The sequence below is a fragment of the Culex quinquefasciatus genome, chromosome 3, assembly GCF_015732765.1.
Source record: "Culex quinquefasciatus strain JHB chromosome 3, VPISU_Cqui_1.0_pri_paternal, whole genome shotgun sequence".
Classification (NCBI taxonomy): domain Eukaryota; kingdom Metazoa; phylum Arthropoda; class Insecta; order Diptera; family Culicidae; genus Culex; species Culex quinquefasciatus.
In genome coordinates, this window is record NC_051863.1 from 29,512,907 (window position 1) to 29,527,700 (window position 14,794).

General features: G+C 38.1%; 1 protein-coding gene across 7 annotated transcripts; it reads right to left on the minus strand.

The window, feature by feature from the left end:
- Nucleotides 1–578: 578 nt before the first annotated feature.
- On the minus strand, nt 579–13,401 carry LOC6050291 (segment polarity protein dishevelled). Of its 7 annotated transcripts, none has more exons than XM_038262700.1 (3): nt 13,261–13,401; nt 7,268–9,051; nt 579–1,728 (listed from the first exon to the last, which is right to left on the minus strand). In XM_038262700.1, the coding sequence occupies exons 2-3, from the start codon at nt 8,925–8,927 to the stop codon at nt 1,478–1,480; spliced, it is 1,911 nt and encodes a 636-aa protein (XP_038118628.1). In that variant the 5' UTR covers nt 8,928–9,051; nt 13,261–13,401; the 3' UTR covers nt 579–1,477. The 7 variants fall into 7 exon arrangements, with proteins under 7 accessions (XP_038118628.1, XP_038118625.1, XP_038118626.1 ...); XM_038262697.1 differs by having other exon boundaries at nt 7,247–9,051; XM_038262698.1 differs by lacking the exon at nt 13,261–13,401 and adding an exon at nt 9,127–9,144 and having other exon boundaries at nt 7,247–9,051.
- Between the last annotated feature and the right edge of the window lie 1,393 nt (nt 13,402–14,794).

Sequence of the window (14,794 nt, forward strand, 5' to 3'; positions counted from 1 at the left end):
GTTGAATTTTGGGAGGTTGGAAATTTGGTTGAATTAATATTTCTTTTTTTGAGTAATTATACCCAAAATCATGATGTGAAATTTAACACCAAATTATTTAAACTTCACCAGTTCCTGATGCGAAATAAAAAAAAAATCACAAATTCTGGCACCATATCCAGAGTTTATAGGACCTAATCGTAAAAATCGTAAAAAAAAAATCATGGTAATATTACATCTGGGAAGAGGTACATCTTTTATGTCAGAATAAAAGGGAAACTATACCTCTGAAAATGTGTAACTTTAACACTTTTTTTAGGTGTAATGTCGTCACTTTTTCAGTCTGAATTGAGATTAAATTACATCATAAAAGAGGTTATATTTAACATTCAAAATACACACATTTTTTCTGTGCTTTTGAGGCAAATCTGCACAAGGATTCAGAGGGAGGTCGCATCATTTAGTATCAGAGACAAAACCTTGTCGGACTATGTAGTGATAATTGGGACTTTCAAGAGTGAATTGAGAATTGAATACAAAAAGAACGCTTTCCTCAAAATCTTTTCTTGAAATTGGCTATTCATCAAAAAATTCCTAATTTTTTCGCGTTTTTCCGAGTTTGCACTAACAAAAACCTTTAAATTCTCGACCCTTCCTTCAAAATTGGGCCATCTTGCCTTTGACAGACGAAACACACTCATCCCTCTTAATATTTGGAATGAATTGCTTTCAAACAGAGCGAAAACTTCCCCTTGGCAGAGTTGCACTCTTTTGTTTCGAAATTTCCGTCTTTTTGGGCCTGCCATCATTAAATAGCTGTTGTTGGCAGAAAAAAAAACTTTCTTCATTTTGTGATGTTTGTTTCGTGATTTTTGTCGCTCCAGATTTGTGGACATTGTTTCCAGAATGGCAATCGTCGCCATCGTGCTAGGTTGTCGTAAGTGCCACGGTCTCAATTTCAAAAATATTCAAAGCCTGATTTAAAATCAGAATAATGTTGCTACATTGCATACATTTATCGTAGTCAGATGCAGATTGTCAACCTTGAAATCCCTTCTATTGTTTACATTTTTTGTTTATACTTGTGGCTCACTCACATTGCCGTTGGCATGTAGCGACATAACCTCACTCTTTGGCATTCTCAGCGAACGTCAAACCAGTACAAACCTCAAACAATGCGTCAGCAACTTTTTTCTGGTTTGACGTTTGCTGTGTGTGGCGAAAAGTGAGGTTATGTTAAAATATGTTTTCTACGAAACGTCATAAAGTCACGTGCGACAACATAGCACAACCACGACGAAATGCTCCTTTTTTGGCAATTTATGGTACAGATTCTCCCCTTTTTGATGTGACGAATGGAGTTAGTTTTGGGACATTTTTTGACAGCAATCATGAAAAAAAATCTGCATGGCATGGAAGATCGATAAAGAAGACTTTTGGCATGCTCCCCCCCCCCCTCCACTCTTCCTTACCATCCCTCACACTCCCAATTCCCTTCTTACAACTTGCCGAATCCGCCACCACCCCCGGTATTGTGGTAGATGACTTGTTGCTGCTGGTCCTTCCGGGTGAGCGTCCGCGTCGGCTGGAAGTACAGACTCTCCTCGTAGCCCTCGTCGTCGTTGGCACTGCCACTGGTCAGCTGGAACTGTTGGTGCTGCTGCTGCTGCTGCTGCTGGAACTGCTGCTTGCCACCGATGCTACCGCCGCCGCTGCCGCCTCCACCACGGATGCCACCACTTTTAAACTCTGCCTTGACGTGAATTTGGTGGGGCGTCACAGAAAAATTACACCGTAAGCGCAATGTAATTTTACACGAGTTTTTGTGTGGTGCGGTGTGGGATTGCGTGTTTTGTTTTTCGAGTATTTTTTGTTATTAACAAACAAACAAAAAACGGTGTCGATGATGGCGATGTTCACGATGATGATCGATGATCGGTGATGATGGTGATGTCGAGCGGGGTATTAAGTTTGTTTTGTTTTGTTTGATTCAAGAATTAATTAAAAGAGAATTAAAATTAAAGCAACTCATAACAAGGTCAAAACTGAAAGTAAACAAAGAATATAAAAAATCCAGTGTAAATGAGGGATGGTGTGTATGTGTTGGTCAGGTGGTTAGTCATGGTATGCGTGCGCGGGAATTTTATTTTATTTTTAGTTGATGCAAAAAAACACACTTAAAATGTGGATGAACATCGTGCATGTTTTTGAGTTTGAATTTATGAACTGCCGAGTAATGGGAGCAAGGATAAAGGGAAATTTTCATGCAACGTGAATGAGACGGTGGGCGGAAATAAGTTATGATGTTACAATTTCAGTTATATTCTGGAGCATTAGAAAAATAATCCGGGTTCAGATTTTTGCCTTGCTCACTGAGAAAAAGCTATAAAAACACTCCAAAAATGAACATTTTAATTAAACCTTCATTTAATCACATAGATTCAACATCCATTTCTGCAGAAAATGTTTATCAAAAATATGCAGTATATTTTCCCGGCTAAGGCTGCGAAAATTTTGGCCGAACTTTTTTTCCATTATTTGTTTAAATAGTGAGAATTTGAAAATTGGACAGAGTTAGGACCGAATTCATAACCTGCCAAACATACGAGAATTGACCCTGTATGGTAAACATGTTTTTTTTTTTTCAATTTTGTCAAGATCCACTTGCTAAAATAAAATTTTGCAGAGCTTGACCTCTTTTTCAAAACTCTTCAAACAAACAAGTTTTTTTCACAAAGAAGATTTTTTCAGCTCGAGTCGTACCTTTGTCAAACGAGGTTGGTTATTTGATGAATACGATGAGTGCTGAAAATATATAGTTTTGCACCGAGTTGAACATTGCGATTCTGTCTAACACGTTTTGAATTGATTTTTTATAGTGAAACTTAAAGGCAACAAGTTGCTAATACTTATAGGAGGATTGTGATGGCATGAATTTGACAATGAATTTTTCAATTAATTTTTTACTAAATTTAATTAAAACATATTACAGTCATCCCACTTATTCGGAACACCCACAAATTCGGAACACTTTTATGATAATTTGTCAATAGCATGCCAAAAGTAGTTTTTCTGACGACTTTTCTATTTTTAGAACCTTCATTTGGACATTATCTTGCTATTTCACTAGTAAAAGTGGGACTTTTTGAACAAAAACTTCATTCCAAGACTATTTTGTCCAGAGCAGCAAAACACTGCCTCCAATTGGCCTGTTTCATAATTGTGGGATGTTTTTGTGCTTCCCACAATTGTGGAACACCTGAATTTAACTGATATTTTCACAAAAAAAGTTTTCAAACCATGTATAAAACATCACTAAGCTTGAGTTTCATTGGTTTCAGTGTGTGAAGTCATTATTTGGTAATAAATATATACTGTTGGTGAGATCCAAAGTTTGTTTACATTCGTAAGAAAAAAGTGTTCCGAATTTGTGGATTTCAAGGGTCAAAGTAATTCTTCAAAAACTTCATATAAAAGTTAAAATTTGCAGATGTTCGATGCAGCATTCGAAAGATCGCAAGAAAAGCTTTCATAGGTAGGTAAAAGCGAATCATTAAGTTTAATTATCGATTTGCTATGATTTTTTGAACATTGGCTGATCTGGAAACCGTTCCGAATATGTGGGATGACTGTACAGTAAACTTCAAACAACATTAAAGCCATAGAAAACCCAATTTTGAAATAAAGCTTAATTCCAATAATTCGATGCCCGTGTGCTCTTTTGTTCTATCTAGATAGGTATCCCAGTAAGTTAAGTACAAGAAGGCACAGATGCATGAAATTATGATCAGCGTAAAGTAAGTATTTTGTTTCAATATATCTGATGACTTCAATATTTGAAAACAAGTTTCTTGATTTTTAAGTTATAAAATAATTAAAAAAAAAAATCGAAATGACCCAATCAATTCAATAAATTTTCATTAAACGCCATTCTGATTATAAAATTATAAATATAAAAGATTGCATAAATGCATAAAGAGGTAAAGCAATTCTCTGATTAGTTTGCAACACGTCGTAACAGGAATCGCGATCTCCGATACTTACTTGATTTGATTTTAAATTTTATAATTCGTAAGTTGATCGAGAACCAATCGAAAAACTGCATTTCTTACAAACCTGAGCCTTGTTGAACTGGCTTTTGCTACGAACAAAAATAAAACATTCAAATACGGACAATTTAATAATTCAACAATGATTTAAAGAAAATCAACATTATTTAAAACGAAACTTGATACAAGTATATCTGCACACAAATTCTGAGATATTTTGAAATTTATAAAAATTATGTTTTATGCTTTTATATAAACAAATTTAGATTAAAATTTCAAATTTAAAATTCAGTTACTTTTATTTATTGTTTGCCTTTTCCTTACTGTGTATCTTTAAGTTAATTAAAACATTATTGTTTAGGTTTCCTCTCACTTTAGAAGGGTTTAAAAATAATAATTGTGATGTTATGTTTTTATTTCGTTGTTATTGTCAATAGTTTTTTTTTAATTAATTAAGAAATTGTTTTATAAAGATTTTGCAGCATAGCTAAACGACACATGTCGCCACCTATGAAAAGTAGCGTTACCCTTTGTTTTTGACAAAATATGTTCTAGGGGGAGAGGGGGTAATATGCACCCTAGGGCAAAATGCACCCCCTGCTTTTCTCGGTATTGGGAAGAATTTTCCAGGAAAAAAAAAATCATAAAAATTTGAAGCTTTTTCATTGTAGAACCATGCTGGAAAAAATTGAGCATCGTGGTATAAAAACAGCTTAAGTTATTTTCAAAACTTTAAAATGTTGTGTTTTGAACTAATTTTCATTGAACATTCATTATAATTTTTGGTCAATAAAAAAAGCATATATTGATATTTTAAGTGTTGAAGTATATAGTTTTTGCCATAATCTTCATTAATCTATAAGGCTGGTACAAATATTTTTAAAAGTTTTTGTCACCCCTCTTCAAAATTGGCCCGAAAAATCAGGGGGCAAAAAAAAATATTTTTACAATAAACTTCAAAATTTCAATGAAAATTCAAGTGCAACCAGCTGAAATCAAATCAAAATACATTCTTCTACGTTTAAAATCACTTTTAGCACGTTTGGGTTTATTTAAGATTATTTGAAAATTTTCGATGCTAAATCTTTTTTTCGATACAATTTTTGTTTTTGTCAGATCTTAGATTTTTTGAAAACTAATGATTGCAAAACAACTGAACTAGTGTAAAATGCATTTTAAAACACTTTTTTCATTTAAATGTGAAGACTATGGCTTGTTATTTAAATTTTTATATTTTTTTATTTTTTGCCCCCCCCTCCCCCTTGACCTCGGCCAGGGCCGATGGACAAAAACTTTTTTAAATATTTGCATCGGCCTAAATAGATCCGTCCAAAAACATCAAAAATGCATTTTTTATTAAATTTTCTGCAAAAAGCGTGGTCAGGCCAAAATGCACCGCTGTGAAGCTCCTTTGTAAAAACAGCGGTGTCATCTAGCGGTGACTAGTTAAAACTGCTTTAACCCGGTGCATTTTGCCCTATTGTTGAGGTGCATTTTTCCCCGTTGTTGTAGTGCATTTTGCCCCGCATGGTGTTTTAAAATGAATTTAAAAATGTTTCTAGAAATTTGATATTTTCGAACAATTTTGAGGATTTTAAATACTTTTTTCAAATCGATGACGAAGAATAATAGTTGTTTTAGAACTTCGAACAAAATTCTTCCCAGTAATGCTGTTATTGTTGAGAAATCACAATTTTCTCTTAGGGGGTGCATATTACCCCCTCTCGCCCTATAGTGTTGGAATTCGAGCGAGAAGATTGAATGCAATGCTCGTTTGCGAGCGAGGAAGAGATCTTCTAGTGCTTTCCTCTCCTCGCTCGAGCTGGCAGTTTTGTTCGCGCTCTCGCTTTCGCCGTCGTTCTAATTATCGCTCGCGAGCAATTCTGGTCCGCGAGCTAGCCCATTTGCGAACGGAGGAGAGCTGGAGCAAACGGCAAGTTGCTCTCGGCAGCTCGGGATTCACGGCGAGAACTTGAGAGAGAGAGAGGAATGTTTCTCGCGAGAGCGCGAGAATACCAACACTGATGTTTTTCCTGCAAAATCAACATTTTCAAAAAAAAAAAAAAAAAACTTTTGCCTGGATGGGATAAAATAAAATATTTCCAATACTTTGGAATAGAATTTTCCTTTTTTTTCACTTTTTCTATGAGTATACTTTAAATGAAGAAAAAGATTCAAACAATCTGTCCAAGAAAGTCTTTCAAAAATCAATAAAAAATGTACGTAAACACATGTGTTATAAATCTGGAGCAACACGAAAAAAGGGCAGAAAAGCATTTGACAACTTGAAATATTTTGCAAATTCTGAGCCAAAATTTGAACATTTAAACAACAGTTGGCCTTCCCATAATTCATAATTTTTTGCGCGATTTAAAACAAGTTGTATTAGGATTGATGTACAGAATCATGAGGTGAATCTATTTTGTTCTTCAACCCAACAAAAAGGCATACGATTTCAGGAAAGAAACTTCATTTGAGACGCCGTCTACATTTGAAACAAAGTCGTACTGCAAAACCTTAATAGAATGTTTTCGATTTAAAATATTTTTTAAGAAATGCTTACAGAACTTGACATTTATGAAGTTGGTAAACGTTTGCTTCCAGTGTCAAACTCCAAAACAGTATCGAAAAGTAATAGAAAAGTTGTACTTTTCAGTACTATTATTTTTAAGGGTTGAAAAGTAAAGTATGACGTTTCGTCATTTGAGTGTGACAGGAAAAGTAAGTAGTTTCACAATGGAATTGCAATAAAAAACACTTTTCAGCACCTTTTTGAGAACTTATCCAGATTGAGACGCGCTCAAATTACAGTGGTTGATTTTGCATTGTGCACAAAGTCTTTTTGAGATTTTTGGCTCGCACTGAATTCAACCGATTCCTGGACAATACCCATGGCGTGTGGCAATTTGGTTCTGCCTTTCAGATTTTTGGTGGTACATAATAGAAATGTCAGTGGTTGGTACAGAAGACAGAGATACAAAAAGACGTATATCAAATCAGAAATGACAACGATTTTTCTGGTTTGAACAGGAAGCACTATCCTAGTCAATGGCCTTGGCATGGCATTCGTTGTCCTTTTTCAGGGATTCATAATAAAAATTACCGTGGAAGGATCCGCCGCCGTCTCATAACAAAAACAAAAAGGGGGAATCGGGGGACGTGTGTCTGTTTGTGTTACTACCATCTACCAAAAGCGAATGAAGGTCAAAACGATGTACCTGACATATCTTGCTCATTACCGCGGTTCGAGGATCCGGACGATTTGTTGGACGCGTTCGCGAGCGTCATCTGGTTGGTTTGCTGGATGACGGCCGCGATGTCGCTCTGCGAGGCGGACGTGTCCTTGCTGGTCAGGATGTCGGAACTGCTGGAGCCGGACGAGGGATGCCGCTCGCCGGTGCACCCGTACTGGATGGGCTGGTAGCCGTGCGACGGGTTGTAGTTGCCGGAGTAGGTCATGTAGATCGGTGGATTTGGCAGCGGGGCGATATCGCTGAGCATGCTCTCCGTATCGTCCAGCGACATGGCGGAGATGTCCTGCCGGATGCCGTTGCCGATCACGTAGTAGCACTGCTCGGAGAAGGTCAGCTTGTTGACGGTGTGCTTGATGTAGCCCCGCCTCAGCATCAGGGAGACGTACTTGCGGGCGTCCCGCCGGTCGCCAATGCCGTCCACGTTCTCGAGGATCCAGTTGACGACGTCGGCGCCGATGAACGCGTTAGGAATAGTGATTTTCAGCCACATCCGGTCGCGGATCTCCAGGCCACTGTCGGGTTTGGTCATTGCACGTACGATGTCCTTCATGTCCAAGTCGACGTGTAGCCGCTCCAGCACGGACTCGGGCAGTTCTGTGTTGATGGTGTCCTGGGAGCGGAGGGCGGCGGTGTGCGCTACCCACGCCCCCGGGTCTATTGGCCGGACCGGTTCCGTGCGGGGTATCGTAAAGTACCCCTTGGGATTCGGGTCCCAGCATTTGGCAACTACTAGTTTGATCGGGCCGGGCTTCTGGACCACCTCGCGCAGAACCCGAACCGCTTCGTCGTTGGTCATATTCTCAAAGTTGACGTCGTTAACCTGCAGGATCATGTCACCGGGCTCGATTCGCCCGTCCAGGGCCACCGCTCCACCCTTCATGATACTGCCCACGTAGATGCCTCCATCGCCGCCCCGATTCGACTGACCCACGATCGAGATACCGAGGAAATTGACCGTGTCCATGTTAATCTGCACCGTAATTATGTTCAGCGACATCGTTGAGTCGGTTATGGAACTGTACGACGACGTTCGGGACATGGTTGGTGCCCGCTTTTTACGACGCTGAGGCTTTTTCCGCACCTGCAATCGCTGCACGCTACTGCACTCCGTCATGTCCCGATCCAGCGTGATTTCACTCTCCGTCTCGAACAAGCTGGTCGAGTCCAGATCGCTGGATACCACCGAAGCGGACTGGTACGTCAACGGGTTCATCGGGATGTTCATCATGTTGTTCATCGGCTTGTTCATCGTGCGCAGCTGAGCCAACGTCGGCCGCCCATCGATGATCTCCGACGGTTGCATCTCGGAACAGTCCGACTGGTTCGAACCGTCGGCCGTCACCAGCCACGACACGACCTTCCCGTTGAAGCATGGCAATATTGTGGAATCGTCTGCAATCTCCTCCTTCACCACGCCAAAGTCGGCGTCCATCGACTTGAAGAAGTACTTGTAGTTGATGTTCTGTTTGTTCAGCACCAGCTTAAAGTCCTTCAGCGTGACCTGGGCTGACGGCAGTGGGATCTTGACCAAGTACGGCGTCGTCTCATCGTCAATGTGATAAATGACCTTCGTTTCCCCACTGCACCCGCTCACACTCGCCCCTCCCCCACTCCCGGACGACGTCTTATCGTCCATGGTATACATTCTAACACTTCTTCTTTTTTTTTGCGTTTCCCAAACGTTCACAAATTGTCACTTGTTTGTTGAACACACAACCGTGTTAAGCTCGCTTCAAATCACTTCACCGTTCCACCGTTCACTCTGGAGGCTGCGAAAACAAATTGAGAAAAAAATTGCTATTAAAACCTGGGTCAAACAGCTGATAACAGCGAGGAGGTCACACATCTAACGGCCTCGGCCCCCGGATAATGAAGTCATTGGAGCGTTGGTTGCGGAGCGCTGTGATAAGACGTGCACAGCTCTCCTACTTTACATCTTGAATCTATTACAAAACATACACACAACTCGCTTGAAACAGGAAAGAAAGACAGAGGAGTACGGAGAGAACTGTGAGGTGCAATAAATGAGCTGAACCTGGTGAATGAGATCGTCGTGGTCGTCGCTGTGTTGTTCTTCTTCGCTGGTTAAGTTGGTTTTATTGGCAGGCAGAAAAGTGTGGCAAAATTGTTCGTCTATGTTTCCTGGCTTCTCCACCTACCTGGAAACCTATAGCATAAACCTTAGACACATCTTCTAAACATCGTGTACGGAGAATTTATGACTGCGCTGACAAAGTGGGACATTTATGCAAACCAAACGTGAAGGTTAATTGAATTTTAGAGAGACTGGTTCTGATCGCAAGATGGTTTACGTTTCCGTAGCGAAACTGGTTCGAATGCTGAACGGGTACGGTGATTCCGGATGGTTGATGTACGGCTTTATGCAGTGATTAGTGCGGGTCTTGAATAACCGGCTCACGGATGATCCAGATATTTAATGCAGGTTTAGGAATGTTTGTGTATGGCTGATTCTCGAATGTAGGTTTGAAGGAATTCCTTAATTCATGAAGACGACGTTAATTGAAAATAATATTTGTGTTGATAGCTTGCAGTTTATCTCAAAATTCAAATTTATTTTACAGATAGATTTATGATTAGATAATCTACTTTTATTTACAGCACTAAAAGTTTTTTGAGTAAAAGCCATTGAAATTTTTCAGGGTTTAGTCCCTTTTTATTTAAAAAAAAATCATAAAAAATGAGGGAGCGAAAAATCACTCGATTATCCGAAGATACGATTATCCGGACTTCGAATAATCGAATCACACAGAAAATTTGGTTTTTCAATGTTAAATATATTTGGAATACATTCCAGACTCGATTATCCGAACTCAGTCAAAAAAAAAAAAAAAAAAATGAAAGAATAGCATCTTTGGAAATCGAATACCAAAAAATATTTTTTTTGTTCTCTTTTTTTTGTTATTGTTGAGTCCAAGTTAACTATTGAATTCGACTAAAATATGGTCCCAGAATTCGAGTTTGATGTTAAAAATAAGAATATAAATAAATACGAAACAAAATTATACAATCTTTCGGATAATCGTGGCTTCGAATAATCAAATCTGGAGTGTATTTCTTACACTTTTAAAATATTTTTGAAATTTTGGTTGCTGTAGGAAGAACTTTTTTTCGCAAAACAGGAATATCATTAAATAGTACCCCATATTTGGGTCAGTTTACAGCTCGCCCAAGGTTTAAAAATTATCGAAAAACAATAATTTAGCATAATGGTTCACAATTAACTTTACATGAAAACTTTTTGTGATATTTTTATTCATTTAATGTTATCATTTCATAAGAAATTTTTTGAAAAAACTCTATTTTTGAAAACATTGATTCTTTTCAGGATTTTTGAAAATATTCTTTTTTATGTATAATCTTGCAACTTCAATTTATTTTTTTATCCCAAAAATCAGAGGGGAACAAATATTGGTAAAAAACAATATTTTGATTGAAAAAACTTGTAAAATAATTCTAAACTTTTTTGGATACCTTGAATAACGATTAGCAGTGTTTTGCTGCTCTTGTAAAGTAGGATCAGGCCCGCGGCTGCTTTTCAAAATATTTCTTTGACTTGCCCTTTATGCTGTTCATGAAATAATAAATAAATAGTTGCAGTGTTCAAAATAAAAATATATGGCTGAGATCAAATTTCAATTAGGAACATTAAGTTTCATTTAATTTTATTCAGAAATAAAATGTTTCTAATTCAGCTAATTATTTGGATTTTGCTTAGTTTTTTTCAAATTCAAACATTCTTTATGTTTGAATTTGGTTCTTTTCATTTATTTATTTATATTTTCAGAAAATAGCGCAAGAAAATAATTGTAAAAATGTGAACTATCTTTAACACTTAATTTAAATTTTTATAAGTTTTGACTGTTTTTACTTCAAGAACTTGATTGAAATTGTTTTATTTTTAAATAAATAATTGAGCAAGCAACTATGTATTTTTCAAAACAATTTTTCAGTAATAAAATTTCGTTTGAAAAAAGGTTAAAAAAAAGCAAATTGTACACACTTAAAATGAAGATTGCTTAAAAAACCCCCAAAAAGCGACAAAAAATTAAAGAGCAAAGTTTTCTTGTATATATATCTTAAAATCAAAATATATTTATCATATTTGCATCACTATTTATTAATTTGTTCCCAACAAATACCTAATTGAAATAATTTTATGAGAAAAAAATGTTCACTTTTTCAATTATTTTAAACATTACTTCCGGCTCGACACAGCTGCAGATAAATCAATTCTGGCCCGCATGGCCGAAAAGTTAGGCACCCCTGTTTTAGATGCAATTATTTCTTTGTTTAAAAGAAATACTTTTACCAGTGTCCATAGAAAATTGCTTTCGACATTATAAATAAAGTGTTATTTAAATTTAAAATGCAGAACTTAATGTTCTTCACTGAATCTTATACATTTAAACGTTTATCTCAATATACGAATCAAAAGATCAAGCGAAAAGTCTTTAATTTGGGTGTTATTGGCAGACTGCAAATTGTAACGGTAATGTGAAAGAAAATCATTTAATAACAAATCGAAATCAAGTAATTCTAAACATTATTTAAAAGACGTAAACAAATCTGTGTTCTCATCAGAATTGAATTTAGGTGTTTCATAGTTGTGGGAAGTACAACAACATCCCACAGTATTTGAATAGACAATTTTTGGGCAGTGTTCTTAACTTGATATTCCAAATTTTATGTTTTTATAGTTATGAATTTTATTCCAAATGTCTTATTTTTATAGTTATGAACAAGAGTACTGAATGCTTTCAGTTGGGAGCAGAATTCGGATACGACGCAAAACTGCTCTGATGAATTTCTACCGTTTGCCGTTAGTGATGGTAATCGCACCAATCGCTACTGAAAACTCTCTCTTCTGCTCTCCTTCTCACTCCAATGGTACAGCGATTGGCTCAGAGAGACTGGTGGTGCTATGTCGCTCATAGCTGATTCAAAATAGTCTGTGATCGGCTTTGTATTGATCATTGATTAAACTGCTTAAAATCGGTATCAATTAAAAATATGTTGCAATTTTGTGGTTTACACGACACAAAGACACTGTAGTGGTGCAGGCCAAGTGAGCGCCGCGCTGATATTTTGCTAGATCCTCTCCTCTCTGAGCACATTCGTTTGAGACTGTCGTCGACGGGCGAAGTAGGCCAAGAAATTCACGAAGCTACCGAGCCGTGCTCGATCACGACTGGGTGCGCGTTTCAATCGCCGAAGAGTCTTGGTTATGAAAACTGTCTTTGCCACCAATGAAGATTAAATAATTTGTCTGCACGTTCACTCCGTCCAACACTATCCCTCATTCACATTAAAATTTTCCAGAATAACAAAAACACAACTTAATCCCTTTTCTTCCAGAGAGGGGCGTGTGTATTCCTTCGAACAAAAACATCAACCCAGTCGTGAATTTCGTGTGCGGGTTGTCCGGGGTAGTGACTACCGACGGGTATGCGGCGGGGGTTGAAGAGGAACACAAACACTTTTACACACACACACACACTCACGTAGTCCACCCCGGACACGGAGTTGGAGGCCTCTCCAAATCAATACGCACACTCAACCCCGGGGTGATAATTGTGCGACCGGGGGAAGAACTGGTGGAAGGTGAAAAATTAGCGAATTTCTTTTCGTTTTGATTTTTTTTTTCGCCAGGTGAAACGGAACCACTGGAAATTGGTTTTTGATTGGGGGGGCTGGAAAAAAAACCGGACAGTTTGCGGGATGCTGGAGAGCTTCCTCTGGAGACATCTTCCCGGAGCGTTGCGAGAGAGAGGACAGAAGTCATGACATACACACACACACACACATGAATCAGGGTGACGACTGCCAGGCGCAGCAGAGTCCAGAGCGCACCGAGAAGAAGAGACTTTGGGACTACGATCTCTGGAGATCGCAGCAGCAGCAGCAGCAACAGCATCAGCAGATCAGTCACACACTGTCGGCCATGTATTTATACACACCTTTTCTAGAACAACGAAGACGACGACGGCGACGTCGTCGACCGACGACGAGACTGCTGCTTTCTGCTGCGTGACGTCAGGCTGGAACATCTGTCTTGTTCGCTCCACCAGCAAACTGCATCTCGCCGTCCTTGTTCTTTTCTTTCTACCGAGCGCTGGAGGAGCAGCAGCAGTGGCGGCGACGACGACGACGGATTACTACGGACGAAAACCGCTCTTTCCGGCCGGAAAGCCGTCCATGGCGGGTGGAAAACTATCGCATCCGGTTCGCGGCGCCGAGACGAACCTGTGGAGACCAAGTTTGACCGGAACTTTGCACCGTAACGGGGACAAATTTCGGAGTTTCGCGGAGCAGACCTCGGTAATGGACACACGAACTTGACTACTGACTGCTGGTACGGCCGTGTATTGGTAGGAGCTGGATTTTCTCTCTTGCCAAAGCATCAAGGAACGCTGAAAACGGGCAGGTAACGTATAGGGGTTTGACGTTGGTTTGACAGGTTTATAGAGCAGAGAGCAGCCCAGTGGTGTTGGAACGAGCTGCTGTCAAGCGTCAGGATGAGAAATCCAATTGGAATCGTTTGAGTTGATAGTTTGGAGTTCTATCTTACAGTATTTTATTAAAATATTACTTACAGTATTTTATTAAAATATTATTTTATTTAAATGGAAACAAAATCCGGATCATTTTATTCATACTTCATCATTTCAGCACTATCAGGCAGCTGCAAAGTTCATAAAAATATTGGTGGCAAATAGTTGCAGAATTATTGCAGTATTTCCACCCATAAATTGTGTCTACAATAATAGGAAAACAAAATATTGAGTGTGCTCGTGTGATGTCCGTTCTTGGAATGCTGATTCATAAATGAAATTTAGAAAAATCTGATCATGCTATCTAGATATGCAATCATGCAAATCTTTTTCAAAGTTTATTTCCCTTGACTGTGGCCAAAGTCGAGAAAGGGGGGGCTTAAAAAAGGGAAAATTCAAATTACAAGCCGTGATTGAAGGTTTTAATAAAAATGTGCTTACTAAATTTTTTCAAAAACATTCTTTTAGCGAAAGATAAACTTTTTTTAAATTTTACAAGAAGTCAAAATATGATAAAACATGTTCAATCATTTTAAAAAAGGGGTTCCTTTTAAATAGTTTTCAGTTCATTGAAAGACTATTTTAAAATCAAACCGTGAAGATCATATACATATACATGTGTAAATTTAACACTCTCTCATTGTTTCGCTACTTTTTCAGTCTAAATTGAGGTAAAAATACAACATTTTAAGAGGTAATATTATACCTTGCCATTTCAAGCCATCCAAATTTAAATAATTTTGTTTACTGCGTTGAAGATTTTTTTTTAAAAAAGGTTTAAAGTTAATAAATTCAGCTTAAAAATCATGTATTTACATTATAAAAATGTAACATTTGAAGTACCATTACTGTTGGTCAATTCAATTAGGAGAACTATACCCTTACTCAAACGGCAAAAGTGATGAGAATTGGTCGAACGGCTTAGAGTGATTAAAATAAG